Source organism: Glandiceps talaboti, chromosome 18 (assembly GCF_964340395.1).
Source record: "Glandiceps talaboti chromosome 18, keGlaTala1.1, whole genome shotgun sequence".
Classification (NCBI taxonomy): Eukaryota; Metazoa; Hemichordata; class Enteropneusta; family Spengelidae; genus Glandiceps; species Glandiceps talaboti.
In genome coordinates, this window is record NC_135566.1 from 19,110,943 (window position 1) to 19,126,490 (window position 15,548).

Below are 15,548 nucleotides of genomic sequence, written 5' to 3' on the forward strand. Positions count from 1 at the left end.
ATAAGTAGTACAGAAACAGGTTGACAGCAAGATCGCCGTTGGGGGCGCTGGTTTTTGGGTGCGGGCCCAAAAATCTATTTGATTTGATCTAATTTATCGTGTATACTGCTAAAATAAATACGTTTATCCACAAGTAATGTAATACTTGTCAGGGTGTACGATATTTCGAGTACGTTATTGTACCTAACATGTTTTTCCAAAAAAAAACCAAAACGTTCCAGTTGCAGGTAGAGCAGCTTTAGAAGATGTTTTTGAAAAAATCAGACAATAGTTCGTAAACTATATATATTACTACTCTATACATCATGTAGCTACTACAACAGCCTGGTTTGACGACGTTGTTCGCTCGAACGAACAATCATGCCCCCGGGCCGGCAGACGAGTCAATCGCTACTGGGACTAGACAGTTGAAGTTTCATGCTGTGCTGTATTGACCCTTCATTGACTGGCCGTTGTGTGCTGTATCAGTCGTTCACCGATGAAACAGTAATGTTGCATGCACCCTTTAATAGCTAACTCCAGAGACTCATATGTCACACGAGATTAGATAGACAAACACTTAGTTATCAAAAGAAATTACGGCATTTAACGTAATCGTCCACAATTTAACGACAAAAAGAAAACGAGTTGATAAAGAAAACAGTCACCAAGCAAGAAGATTCTACTTAAGATAAACACATTAAGTGTAGTTTGTGATAAACGTTGCGTAGTTTGTCCAGTAACTATTCAATACTTGTGAAACATTTCTCCAGAAATAAATAGAGGAGCGACACGAGTCTCTTTTTAGTTCTTGTCTACTTTCGGTCACATTTCAGCTTCATGTAAATCAACTTTGACGAGGTCGTTTTTCAAATCGCTATTGTCAGGTACTTATCTTAATGTTTACAACTATCAAGAAAGCCTATCGAGAATGCGCGCTGTATGGATTTGCTTTAAGGGACCATATGATTCGTATCTCAAAATGGGACTAGAAAGACAAGATAACGAAATCCGGTCTCCAAACTTCATTGCTGCTCGAGGCTGTGACATCAATGCAACCACATTTATCAACTGTTACAGTAAATTTGTTGAGCCGTATACCTTTCTAGATTTGGTTTATTTTTTAACGGTGACGAAAGTGGTTATGATGGTGTGATGTGAATACTGTGAATGGTTCTAGGGCGATTTTGGTTCAATCACTTTCAACAAAGCGGAATAAGTGTTCATAGCTTTAGGCGACACGTGTTTTAATCTTCTGAAACAACTATCAGTTAGAACGTTGTTGGCATGTTTGGTTTGTCAAGAACGGACTCTCTACAACGAAGTTTAATATAAACATTACAGTTATTGTACACAACGGTGGAGTATCGCCAAACAATGCTATCTGGAACAGTAGTAGAAAGTGCACAACTAAAAGTAGACCAGAACAGAGCAGCACAGAACAGAACAGAACAGAACAGAACAGAACAGAACAGAACAGAACAGAAGAACTCCCCCAATGAGTAGAAGGGCGAACAAAATATCTTCTAAAAAGGTAGAACAGCGATATATGTAGTTCATTGTGTTGGTAAAGCGTGACAGAAGAGTCCTGAGTAACAAGCCCAGTATAACACATCTAGGCACTGAGTAAAGAAATACATTAAACTACACCACAAAACAGTACGCATCTCAGCACAGCACATTTTAATACATTACATATCAACACAGTCTACGAAAGAAAAATATATCTCAACAGCACACCCTACACTAATAGATAGTACATTACAACACAATATATATCATTGCAATTTAATTTTAAAATCAGTGAATGCACACAATACAGTGTGGCATCCTCTCTCTCTCTCTCTCTCTCTCTCTCTCTCTCTCTCTCTCTCTCTCTCTCTCTCTCTCTCTCTCTCTCTCTCTCTCTCTCTCTCTCTCTCTCTCTCTCTCTCTCTCTCTCTCTCTCTCTCTCTCTCTCTCTCTCTCTCTCTCTCTCTCTCTCTCTCTATGATTGCAGTACATCTCGCATTTAGCAAATGACATGCAGAAGTACACTCGGGTTATTATTTACAGACATCAATCACCGACCATGGCGAGGGAAACAGGCGGATCATTTTTATGTTATGGGCATATTTCAGTCAACATACATTTGTCAACAAACGCAGTCTTACGACCTTGGCCTTTACTATGATAACAATCATGACCGATCCAACAGTCCAGCTTTGATTTCAAACAACAGTGTTCCTCTAACAAACTCAAGTCATTTGAAAATTACGACTTCCTTGAGACATTCTTACAGATGTTAGTCAATACAATAGAAAACTTTAAATCACCATCTCTGGTCACCAATGATGTTGACACAATACTTAAATATGGAACTGTCCTGATGGTCGGGTCAGGTCTGACAAGGCCACTTTTCGATTTCTTTGTGAGCTTTGTCCGAGTGCTCGACCAAAGCTCAAACCACTTTCAGTGTTTTGAGACCAAAGGGAGAGGCTTCCATTGTATTCACTTCTCTCTGGTTTCGAAAGGTAATATACATGTAGAAACGGGTAAAAGCTATCCACGTCATTAGTTGACTTGTAAACATTTTAAGTTCTGTCTGGGACTTGTCATAGAGGTCTGAAAAGATAATAGGGTCAAATCTAGACTGCCATGTCACCAGGTCACAGTCACGGTGATTGAAACTACGACACTTCTCGAAATACTAATCTGAGTTAACGATCAAAGTATGCTTCATCACCAATTGGTTTAGAGTGTTGTACTCTCATTTTTCACCCATAAAATGTTTGTTATGCCCCCGTAACACCACAACGTTTGGAGTGGTTACTCGAGCCCTGCCAATACCAACAACACTATACAAAGTTAGCAGAGCGTACGCGTTTTGGCAGTTCGATTTCATACTACTTGAGTGTTGATCTTCCAAGCCTTCGGGACAATTCTTCCTACGTCAAACTTTCGACAGCAGACTTTCAGCTTGATTGAGATCAAAGAGTCCAATGAACATCTTTTGGAGCGGTCCGGAAATTAATTTTGTGTGATTGACAACATACCAGTTCCATGACATAAAGAATGCACAAAGAATGAGTGTGTCGTGAATTACACTGGATCAAGCCAATGTGATTTATTATCGTTTTCATTTGGTGATGATTGTGGAGGTGGTGGAGGACTAGTGGTAGTAATGGTGGTGGTGGTGGTGGTGGTGCAGGTGGTGGTGGTAGTTATGGTGGACTAGTTGTGGTGGTGGTGGTGGTTGTTGTGGTAGTAATGGTGGACTAGTGGACTAGAAGTGCTGGTGGTAGTAGCGGTGGTCATTGTGGTGGTGGTTGTGGTGGTAGTAATGGTGGACTAGTGATGGTGGTGGTGGTGGTAGTAGTAGTGGTAGTGGTGATGCGGGTGAGGGTGGTGGTTATGGTTGTAGTAATGGTGGACTAGTGGTGGTGGTGCGGTTATCGCGATGATGTAGTAGTAGTAGTTGTTGTTGTTGTTGTTTTTGTTGTTTTTGTTGTTTTTGTTGTTGTTGTTGTTGTTGTTGTTGTTGTTGTTGTAAATTAATTTATATCACCAGATAATAAGACCAAGTTTCATTCTTCAAAGAACATACATAAATAAAATATACATACAGGGGATATGAAGAGGACGAAAAGAGGCAATTGTTATGGTGCGGTCAATTGAAACAATTCAACAAGAACTAGTGTTGTTGTTGTTGTTGTTGTTGTTGTTGTTGTTGTTGTTGTTATTGATGATGATGATGATGATGATGATGATGATGATGATGATGATGATGATGATGATGATGATGTGGTGTGGTGTTGTTGGCGGCGGCGGCGGCGGTGATGGTGGTGGTGGTGGTGGTGGTGGTGGTGGTGGTGGGGAAAACAGTGACATTTCAAGTTCGGTCCATAGGATTTGTTATCAGCAAAACTTTGTGAACATTTACACGAACCTGGCTCACCTAAGGAGATATGTATTCAATTCTTTTAAGAATGTACTCGACATTTAACACATGATGTCATATTGTTTGGGTGGCTTCTATAACAATGTTTTAATTTGGGAGATAAAAACTCATTGATATATTTAGTTGGTACATGGTTTTATGACCATTGTCTGTTTCCAGACAGTCATCGTCTTATCAAGAAACGCGTGTCTGAATGCCACCAGCTGCTCCAGATGTAACCCGAATGATAAAGTTTTAGTTGGCACATTGCCATCCGTTGTTATTGATGGATTCCGTATTTCGGAGTCTCTGAAGTCATATAGAAAATATCGACTTGACTCCCTTGCCAAGCTGAGAATAACGAGGTCGGGTAAATTATTGGCACACCGTCTATAAATATCATGGGATAAACATACAGGCATAAACATTTTGGACTCCATCAGAGATTTTATATCAATCTTATCAACATATTGTACAACTCTTTAAACGGTTCTTTCCTTGCAAATCTACACTTGAAATTTCCATCACCCCATGATGTCCATATTCATTTATCTGATTAAAGTCTGCAAGTCCATTGTAGTTTGCTTTGAAGATAAAGTTAAAGTGAGGAAATGTTGTTGACTACTGATTTAAACTTACACTATTTTTGTGAAAAATAATTTCAGACAGTGACTGATCCAATCTTCCATGTTAAAGGAATGTATACTACATCATACCCAATCTAACATAAAGTTTCCTCGTATCAAAGTTAAATGAAGTTTTTGTACGGAGGGTCAGGACTGCAGTATATCTCAGACCACTATACAATGTAGTAGTGGTTTAAGATTAATATAGGCTTCACCACATTGAGGTTTCTCGGAAGGTATGTACTTCTCTAGAAGTTCTCGTAGAAATTAATTCTCTGTGTGTCTGTCCACACTTCTCAATCAATACAACTAGTACACCTATTCTGGGGAATAGTTTCATCTATGAACCATAAACCTATATTGTACCTCTGACCACCATAACCTGTACACACATGACTCCACAATTTCTAAACAAAGACAGTTTTATGTCTCTGAGTATTGGCATTTACGGACAATGCTCCGTCGACAGGTTCTTCGTGTCAAACTCAAAAGGAATTTGCTAATGTTTAACAACCCTCGAGACTTATCATTATGACTTTCTTGCGATACTCTTAAACCGATGGAACATTAACGGATTTGTATAAGAACATTTCCATCGCTAAAAAGGAGGCGCGGAATGAACTTTTCATCGGCCAATGTGGAGTATTTGTATACACGGACTGTTCTCAAGAAACAACCTTACGATGCCTCTTTCTGTTTATTTAAAAATGATGACCAAATTGTCACAAATACGACCTCTTTGATAATAAATTCTCACGTTTGGTAAATATTCAAACCAGCAACTGAAACACTAAATATACCAAGAGATGTTGACACTTTCTTCGCCAAATAAACAAAGAAACTCACGTACCTGCACGTATTTAGGTGTTACAATATTGCATACATGCCTTTGCAGCAAATAAGAAAATTACCTCAGAAATGTTTTTTTTGAACATTCTATATATCTTGACAGGTATATTTTAATGTGACTGTGCCCCTTCGTTCATGACGTACGTACAAGATACACCATATGCATGGTGACGTCAATGGCTATCATGAAATAGTCGTGCGACGCGACGGTTTCCCTGAAAGATTCTACACACGTATCACATTATGTCACTGAAATTGTTACATGTGCCGATAACCCTGCAATTATGCCAAGAAGTAAAACTGATGTACTTCAGCGGTTAATGCCTACATCCGGGGATTAATTATTCCAAATATAGAAATGGTAGAACTTGAGTAGTTGCCTAGACTGTTAATCAATGATTGTTCCATTTGAGATAAATATGAAAAAAAGAATCACAAAAAAATAAACGTCAGAATTTATCAAGTCCCACTGTTACATCTTACCTTATTACCCTTCATTTCATTATTCTTGGAAAGCATCAACTTTTTAAAGCTATTCCTTACGCTAAGTCGCCCTCACTTTTAGATCATGCGCATGTGTTAATATACCATTGATAGCAAGATGTAAAGTCACGGGGAACTGTTGATAGTCTAGAAGTTGCTCGTAACAGTCATACGTTTATCACTCTATAAATGTATCCGTGGAGAATTGGTGTGATGATGCGTTGTTTGCATACATTGCTAAACATATATGCACCAAAATAATTCAGTTTAGAAAATGTATTGATTACAGAGTAAACTGTGACACCTTTAAAATCGTTCGTCAATTTAATTCTGAAATGTCGAGTGCAGATTAATAGAGATAACGTCTTAATGCCTCGTTCTATTATCATCATGTCAAATGACCCTGTTTGGCCTTTTGACCCGGTGAACACAGTGCGGGGGAAGTGCCACTGAATGTTTGTTTTCAAAAGTAAAACAGGGCAGTTGACGTTCTTATTCAGTTCCCCGTTCTTTACAAAATGACCTTGTTCAGTTGTAGTATGACCCCACGCTAGTATTTTTTTGTCTGGGCCCCTATCGTAAGATGATGATAGACGGGGCCGTAATTGATCGCACATACCTTCACCTGTCTCTTTAATAAGCTTGAACTGACAGTGGTTTGACCTGTGTGGTTATCTTTTGATTCGATTCTCAACCTTAAATTTCATGGATTTATTATAACAAAGGACTGTCACTATTTTACGGTGTGTTATCATATTTGAGACGCCTGAAAGACACAGGACCACAGTCTTCCACAACTATACATTGTATATAACCGCCACTAGCAACCATTGTTCGTAAACTTGGTCAAGATGTTTGGAGTTTAACATAGCACTTTGCGTTTTTTTAAGTCTTGCTCATTATTCAAGTTCACGTGTGTCTATTTTGGTTATTAATCCCTAGCACTATTATAAGTACAGTGTGTCGAATGGTACAAAATAAAAGATTTTAAAAGGTCGTCCTAGTAAACAAATGGAACAACAGCTTTAGCGAAGAATACACGTGTTATTATTCCATATTAAGTCATTTTCCAAAAAAGATAGTTGAAGGAAAAGTCGACCTCTAGTGGTACGCCTGGTGACTACTTCTTAGCGGCAGGTACAGTAACAATGGAATTCATTTCAACGGAACTTTCAATACATAAAACTTCTAAAAAATATTTGACCAAGGATTAGAGCGGCTTTCTTCATGTTACATTCACTATTTTGACAACGTCCTAACTATTTTTGTTCGTAGAGAAAGGGACATTTACTATATGTATTCCCTTGACCCCTCCATTCTCAAGATAGAAGGTATTTTTTGTTAAAACGGACTTCGCAGCACTTATCCCCATTTCAAAAGAAAGGGTTCCGTATTAGTTGGTATTAGTGCAAAGCTACTAACACTAAGGAGTGCCATTACTAAAATCTCACACTGGAGCCAAGTAATCGCATTTTTACCTGCCTGTCAAAGACATGGTGATCTAGTAGTTTGGCTTGCTTCAAGTTAAAGTTTAACTGGCAGAAGAAATATTCATTTTTTGTGAAAACTATAGCAAACATGATTGACACCATGGATTTTGTGGGGAGGAATATATCTTTGGAACAAAAATACTATGTTTGACTGATATTAGAGATTCACAGAACTGGTGGAAGTATTTCTGTCTATCACCTGTCCATTTCCAAAAACAAATGTCATGTGAAGAGTACGGGGAAACAGCGATTGAAATTGTTTCTACACGATGTTTACAATATTATCATAATGTACGTGTAGGGGCAACAACCACATTGAACGATAGCTAATATCGTGTCGGCAAGGACGGTGACGTTGGTGGTGGTGGTGGTGGTGGTGGTGGTGGTGATGATGATGATGATGATGATGATGATGATGATGATGATGATGATGATAGAGTGGTAAGAAGATTATGAGAAAGGGTGGAGTAAAACGAAGAGAGCTAAGAGAAGAAGGAAGAACAAAACCAAGAAGAAGCTGGCGGTGGTGGTGGTGGTGGTGGTGGTGGTGGTGGTGGTGGTGGTGGTGGTGGTGGTGGTGGTGGTGGTGGTGGTGGTCTTGCTGGTGGTGGTGGTGGTGGTGGTGGTGGCGGTGGTGGTGGTGGTGGCGGTGGTGGTGGTGGCCGCCGCGGTGATGGCGGTGGTTGTGACGACGAAGATAATAAGGATCATCATAATTGCAAGGAGGAAGGGAAAGGGGGAGTAGCAGTCGTGTTAAGGAAGCGAATGAAGTGATGGCGTTGTTTATACTATTGCCACAGACTGACACCAATCCTAATGGCAATGACGACAAAGATAACAAAGATATGGCCGCTAAGAAAATAGCGATAGAATTGTAAATTGGTCAATATTGGTTTGTTTCCAGACTCAACAAGTAGACATTAAGATCAGCAAGCCTTTGCCAGTCTTATCAAACAACCAATATGTACACCAAGTGTTTCCATTACCCACCTGTTCGGAGTAATCTCAAGAAAAGCACCGACTCACAAAGAACAAACACTCGCGACCCTTTCAAAGAACCCTATGGACATTGTTTTCGCTTTCCAGAAAAACAAAACTAACATTTGTCGTTTCGTCTACTTATTGACCCATCATTGTAAACATTTTTGATCGGATTGGACCAGACACTTTCATCAGTCCGTGTACCTGAGCGAACAATTCCCCTTAACAGCATTTCGCCGACGGGCAGAGATAGTGGTATCTTACGTCATGGTTATTTCGGTCAAAGTAGCTAGGTACACTTTCACACACCGTCATCCGTAACACATCAACCGGAAACACTTTCACTCCTTTTTCTACAAAATGTTTAACTTTACATGACGTCACACACATAGAGCTGGAGAATGAATGTTTTTTTGGTAAAACATCCCCTTGAAGATTTCCATCCTAACGCATTAGTGCATTCATCCCTTTTCTGGTCCCACAGTCAATACCCAAGGATACTGTGTTGTCTAGTTTACTCAAAGAAGATACAATTATTTCTGTTTTATGTCATAATCTCGCTTGTAAAAATCTACTTCATCTGCTTACGTAAGATCACGTTCTCACTAGTGTGTTTTAGAACTACTTACGCACAAATTAACTCTTGCCCAGACAAATGCTCCCTTTTACAGTGAAATGGGTCCTTTTGAAACCCTATTCAAATTTTAAGAGGGGTGAGAGCTTGAAATTATCCGCTATTAATAGCAGCCAAGGGATAAGATGGGTTCAGGTTATACAAGATGCTAATAATATGTATCTATAAACATCAGTTGAGTCAATTCGAACCCTCTGTCAAAAGAAACGTCCTGAATGTATATTCGAAGCACGCGTGCGCGTAGGTTTGTGGCAGAGAACTTAGCCATGGATATTACAAACAATTTGTTTCATTTCTCCGTACAGTTACTCCGACGTACGGCCGGAGTAATAGCAAGTGAATTACTTTAGTCCGGTAGGGCAGTTTATATATAATACTTGGATGGGAAAAAGAGCAAGTGGATTATTGTAATATATAGTAAAGTAGGAGCTTTGAAGTAGGCAGCTGCTGGGCACAAAAACACACATAAAATTGCAAGATGCAAGATTTGCACAATAAAAATCATCGAAAAAAAGTTATTTCGAATAAAAAAGAGTTTTAAATACTTGAACACAATTTCTTGTTTTTTCAGTGAAGGATTGATGTGCAAATGTATCTTCTTTTAAAAAAAATATTTGGTTTGGTTATTTTAAGATCACCTTACAGTCTGCACGAAATGGTTTGCAGGCATTGCATGACGCGTTACAAATTAAAACGAGGTCGTTCGTCCAATTATAAGAGGTGAGAGGAAATGATATTATGTTTTACCGTTACCTATCACTTGTCCTATTACCGTCCTACTTATGACGTAATATGACCTCCGTGTCGTCGAATCTAAAGCATGGTTAGCATAGACGAGATTCGATATTTGTATGCCAAAAATGTGGTGACGTTGAACCGACCAAAAGTATGGAGATATTGACTGTTTCTACGGCTGACCAAGCCGCGCTTTTCAAAGAGCATTTTTTTATCCCCCGTGCCCACAGTAAACAACTGGTAACACCAGCGAGTTTTGGTGGTGTTGTTGTTGTGGTGGTGGTTTGAGATTCCATCGCGTACAATACAACACAACTATTGCGAACACGAATAACAACTATACACAGGGATATTGGCAGTAAATCTGGTTTTGAAAGATTAACAGTTTGTGTATTCGTAATTACGTTGAAGACAATGGCAGGATTGCTTACCCATTGGGAAATGCCGCTCTCAGCTCTTCAAGTGATTTGTAGTAAATTGCTCAGAACGAAGCATGAATGATTCCAGATCAAAGAGAGACAAATTGCAACCTTTCTCATTTCTTTTATCTGAGCTTTTATGTAACAAAAACTAACTCATTATAGATAGCTGTACAAAGTGCTAGAGGAGTGCTAGGCGTTTTTCTTTGTTATTCAGTCATCCATATATTTCTGTTCATGTATGTTACGAAATAATTAATTAGATAATTCTGTAGGTTTCATCAGCAATCGCCGACTTATTACTGCAGTAGGGTCGATAAGGACAACTTTTATTAGCCACGTTGACTCAAATACTCACTCACGTTGACTCAACACTGACGTCACTTTATTTATAACTTGACAAAATATGATGTATTTATGTACCCATTTGTGAACCCAACAGCCGTATTTTCATATATAATATACACATAGTGTACAGGGGGCAATTGTCGATGACCCATCATGGGGGAGGGGGTTCCTGATACCATTTTGCAGTATACAGGTCGAACAAACAATAAATTATCCTGGGTATACAGCGTTCTTCATGTGATTCTAAAGATATAATACTTATGCGTGACTGTCAAAGTTCACTTGTACTGACATGTTGTAATAACATCGCTGAGATAACATGGTTATTTGTGCATCTATGCTGTGGATACCACTGCAGTGCATTTTAAGCTTACAAAGAAGTGTCCGCCTTAGTCCGTACATCAACTTGTTTAAGTGGTAGGAATTGTATTGTTGTGAAAGGTGGTCAAATCCATATCGTGCCACTGGGCACTGGATTCGGCAATTAAAATACTAACACAGAATGAAGTAACGTGCTATTAGGAAGGTCAGATTACAACGACCCACCCTGAACAGTTGACAAAATATTAGAACAGGACTTTGTTTTCAAAGTACGTATCCTTTAGGAAATTCTATCTTTTGCTTTAGAATTGTTGACAGTTGTAGACAATGGAAGTTGGACAATCTAATCAGAATAGTCGACAGGGAAACCCTTTCAGCTGCATGCTAGATACATCATACGTTGAAATCCGATGAGTACGGTGAGAGAGCGTAACGGTTTTTCGTGTCACCTCATACACGTCTTAGGAGGTCGGGCTTTTTAACGAAGTTTGTGTAATCTGTAATGTTGAGATTCCTAAGTGAACTAAGCTCGGAATTCAAGAACTACGTGCGTACTGCACCGAGAATTCCGAAAATGGCATCTATTCTAAAACCATGAAAATCGAGAGCTAGAAAAGAGTTACAGACAAAAAAGAAAACATCAACAGATATATAATGCGTATTACCTTACCATTACCCTTTGTCAACTCTATTCCTACATACTCTTCCAGTAAAAACATTATCGACTAAAATTCCTCTGACTAAAAGATTCATAGTCACGCTTTTGGAATACTTAAACATAGAAAGGTATCCGAAGTCAAATCAGGGAGACGTTTATGATAACCGACGGGGTGGAGGTACCGGGTGGGTAGGTAGGAGCTGACTATTGTATACTTGGGTGATGGGCGCGTAATGTTTGCTGTTCCAAAGTTAATGTTTATATGGTATTCCATTTAGGTATTACAATGTATAACATTAAAGATATTTCTCAGTGATAGACTGTGGGGGAAGATGTTAACGTCAGCACGCTGAGGAACTCTTGTTCGAAAATGGTACTGGTACTACTAGGCCAAATTCAAATTGTATGGGATTTCGATAACAGTGCTATTGGTTTACGAGAACAGAACAATGCATTTAGTTTGAGGTTAATCTGATCAGATGTCCCTGTGATATTGTGACAGTGTATGTATGTATGTATGTATGTATGTATGTATGTATGTATGTATGTATGTATGTATGTATGTATGTATGTATGTATGCATGCATTCATGTGTGCATGCATGTGTGCATGTATGTATGTATGTGTGTGTGTATGTATGTATGTATGTATGTATGTATGTATGTATGTGTATGTGTGTATGTATGTATGTATGTATGTATGTATGTATGTATGTATGCATGCATGCATGTATGGATGTATGTATGTATGTGTGTATGTATGTATGTATGTTTGTATGTATGTATGTATGTATGTATGTATGTATGTATGTATGTATGTATGTATGTATGTATGTATGTATGTTTGTATGTATGTATGTATGTATGTATGTATGTATGTATGTATGTATGTATGTATGTGTATGTGTGTATGTATGTATGTGTGTATGTATGTATGTGTGTATGTATGTATGTATGTATGCATGTATGTATGTATGTATGTATGTATGTATGTATGTATGTATGTACGGGAAATGAATAGTCGGTTACATAGAGATATGACAAAGAGGCGAAGACGCTGCAAGATGGACAGACACACGTGACATTAAGTTGAGGAGACGGGAGAGGGGTCAAAGGTCATACCAATGGTTCCATCTGTATTGCAAGTGCTGTAAATTATTTCGACTGGCAAACTAAGTTTTCTTTTAATTAGTTATGTTGGCTCTATCTCATGGAGCGTAAAATTAGTGTTTGGGTCCACTTCTAGTAGTCCTAGTTGTGTTCATTCCTCGAGGCGACATAAGTTATATAGAATACCATGATGGCATCATATCACATCGACGGCATATAGCTCCAATTCAAGCCTATTTACCACAACGTTTAAGAGATGCTAATTAAAAGTTAGAAATGACGTCACCAATTTTATCAACATTTTCCCACCAGTGTCAAGTGAACAGAAGTTTGTACTTGAGATATGTAAATTTATTTAAATGAGGGTTACTATTCAGTGGTTTCAACTTTCTCCAAGTTGAAAGTGAAAGTCTGCAAATTAGGATCAAAAAATGGGAAGCATATCTCTTGAACTTTAATTGAGTTTTAGAGCTCACACATTCATGAATAAAAACAATACTAGAAGATGCGGAAAAGTATAATTTTGCAAAGTAAGCTCAGCGAAAAATGTAACCGGTATATGCTGATAACTATATAAGAAACTGTTACATACACTCATTCTCGCAAAACAGATCTAGAGATGTTATTTCTTCCGCGACACTGCAAAATAACGTACGTCTTGGACGATGCCGTACAAGAAGCTGTGATTTACGACGATACATACACTGAGTGACTGACGATATTACGTTGTGAGCCGATTGAAACCGTATGTACAGATTACCATGACTACATATTACCATGGCTACAGATTTTAATGACCACTTCATAAATTTCGAATGCTTTTTTATTCGGTAGTACTTGTTGAGACCTCGAAAGGCGTTGGTCACGACTTGCTCACTGTGAGTTTACGTGTTATAGCGACATGGTCGAGGATTCAGCTAATTCCTAGATAAAACAAAATTCGATCTGTGACAGCTTTGATTTTTAAACAACACATTACCGTATACACGCGAATAGAAAGAGCAAACAGATTCCCTTTGCATGAAATATCTGCTACTATTTTCGAGGTCGGTTCTTTTCTTTCCGAAGAATTGTTGGAATTTCGCAGTTTAGCGATCAAAAAACGAAGGCTGCCACTAAAAGGATGGTGGAAATGTTGTCACTTCTAATACTCACAACATGCAATCACTTCTGACAATTGCCGGCAGTGGTGGTTATTTAATTATTCAATACACAAGACCGTGACGTGCCTTGAATGTTTACTTGCCTTGAAATCCAAGAAGTGGTATCCGTCTTGAAGATCATGCCCTCTCTGTGATTAAAATACCAGTCAGCAAGCCCGGTAACAGAAACTTATAAAGACTGTATAGGAGCAGTGATCCGAAATTGTTTTGCGTTCGCGAACTATACTCAGAATAATGACGTAAGAAAATATCAGCATATATTGCGGTTATGTTGTCAAATCCGACCAGTGAAAGCATGGGTAGACGTGAACACCACTAATTTGTGTTAGGTGTAAAAATTGGCAAGCGTTGAGGGGGGAACACGGGTCGAAAACTTATTGACAATGTGGTGAATTAAATGAATGAGTGAATAAATATATGGTTCCTGTTAACATGACACTGTCATTCCACAGACACAAGACAGACATAAATAGGTAACTGAGTACATTGGAAAGTAAATGAAAGCACTTTATTCAACATTTCGAGAGTTTTTTAATAAGGCAAAGGAGAGAGCTATTCAATGACTATAATGAAGGAAGCTGGATAACACTTGATGGTTGAAGATGTCTTTTTCAATGTTAATGACGGATGTTGGAGTAAAACAATGGTTTTATGGCCACAGTGCGTTCACTTTTAACTGTTGGGTTTGTAGTGAGAGGGAACAAGAAAACGCCTGCGACTGCAGTGTATACATGTATATATTGATAAGTAGTGCTGGTTGGACTTCAAGTAGTTTATGCTTTGTATTATTCACATTGAACTTAGTATCAAGGCCAGGGTTTTTAGGTCAACCATTTATGTACTAGTCAATAATGTTTCCAAAAAGTTCAGTATTGGAGTCACCGCAATGATTTAGTGCAAACCAAATGTAAACGTCTGTGACCTATTAAATGCACATAACATTGTTCACTATTTGATGCACTGACTGATAAAGGACCGTACAACAACAACTCGCACTGCGCTTTGCTATCACTGAGGGGTTTAGCGCTAGCGTCAACCCCTGACATGTCTCGCATTAACGCAGTGTCTGTCACGGTGGTCGCGCACGCTGCTTGACAATTCATGCAATTGACACACTGGTTACATATACTTATTACAATAGACAGATACATTTCGTGTCAACGAATGCATAGGAGCGCAATCTCTTTCTACTATTGTATCACTCGGATGGAAAAAAATAATGTAGAAAGTACGAATACGTACCTTTTGTGTCCAAGGGCCTCTATCTGTGTGCAACATTCTATTATAAGCAACGCGAAAATGAACAATTTCGACATCGTTGATTTCTGGTGAACGACCATAATTGTCACGTTGAACCCTCGAGAGCGTATCTCGAAGTTGGGTACTGTACTTGGGTAACACTAACACTGTACTAGTTGGGCTGAGAGGCGTTGGGTGCGTTGAGCAACTTCGTTCCTCGGTCTCTGTATAACGTTTCAATAAATGCTAAATCGCGTAAACAAGTGCGTGTAAAAGGTTGTGTTGCAGGTTATGGGTGCTTGCGAACAATACACGGTTCCACTCAGTCACCGTCTCGTTTTCAACCAGATCTACACAAACCAAAATCATGTGACCATTAAAATCAGGCTCCGTTCTCGATAACAAAACAGGGCGCCCTCATGACACCTGCTGGGTACATGAGCCCATACTTTGAAATGATAAAGAAGCGACCAAATATGAAGTGATGCTAGTTTTCAGAAACTGGTGAGCTTTATATATATGTGATAAGCCAGCTTGAACTTGGCCTTGTCAATATTCAACAGTCGGTCAAACATGACGTTGACAGGGCTATTCT

The 15,548-nt window shown here is 38.8% G+C and overlaps 1 protein-coding gene across 1 annotated transcript in view; it reads right to left on the reverse strand.

The window, feature by feature from the left end:
• Nucleotides 1-15,053, reverse strand: part of LOC144449798 (collagen alpha-1(XXVI) chain-like) — a 34,908-nt gene extending 19,855 nt beyond the window's left edge. The window contains exon 1 of the mRNA XM_078140373.1: nt 14,957-15,053. Coding sequence (XP_077996499.1) covers nt 14,957-15,030 — 74 coding nt within the window. The 5' untranslated portion in view covers nt 15,031-15,053. The remainder of the gene's footprint in view (nt 1-14,956) is intronic.
• Nucleotides 15,054-15,548: the final 495 nt, after the last annotated feature.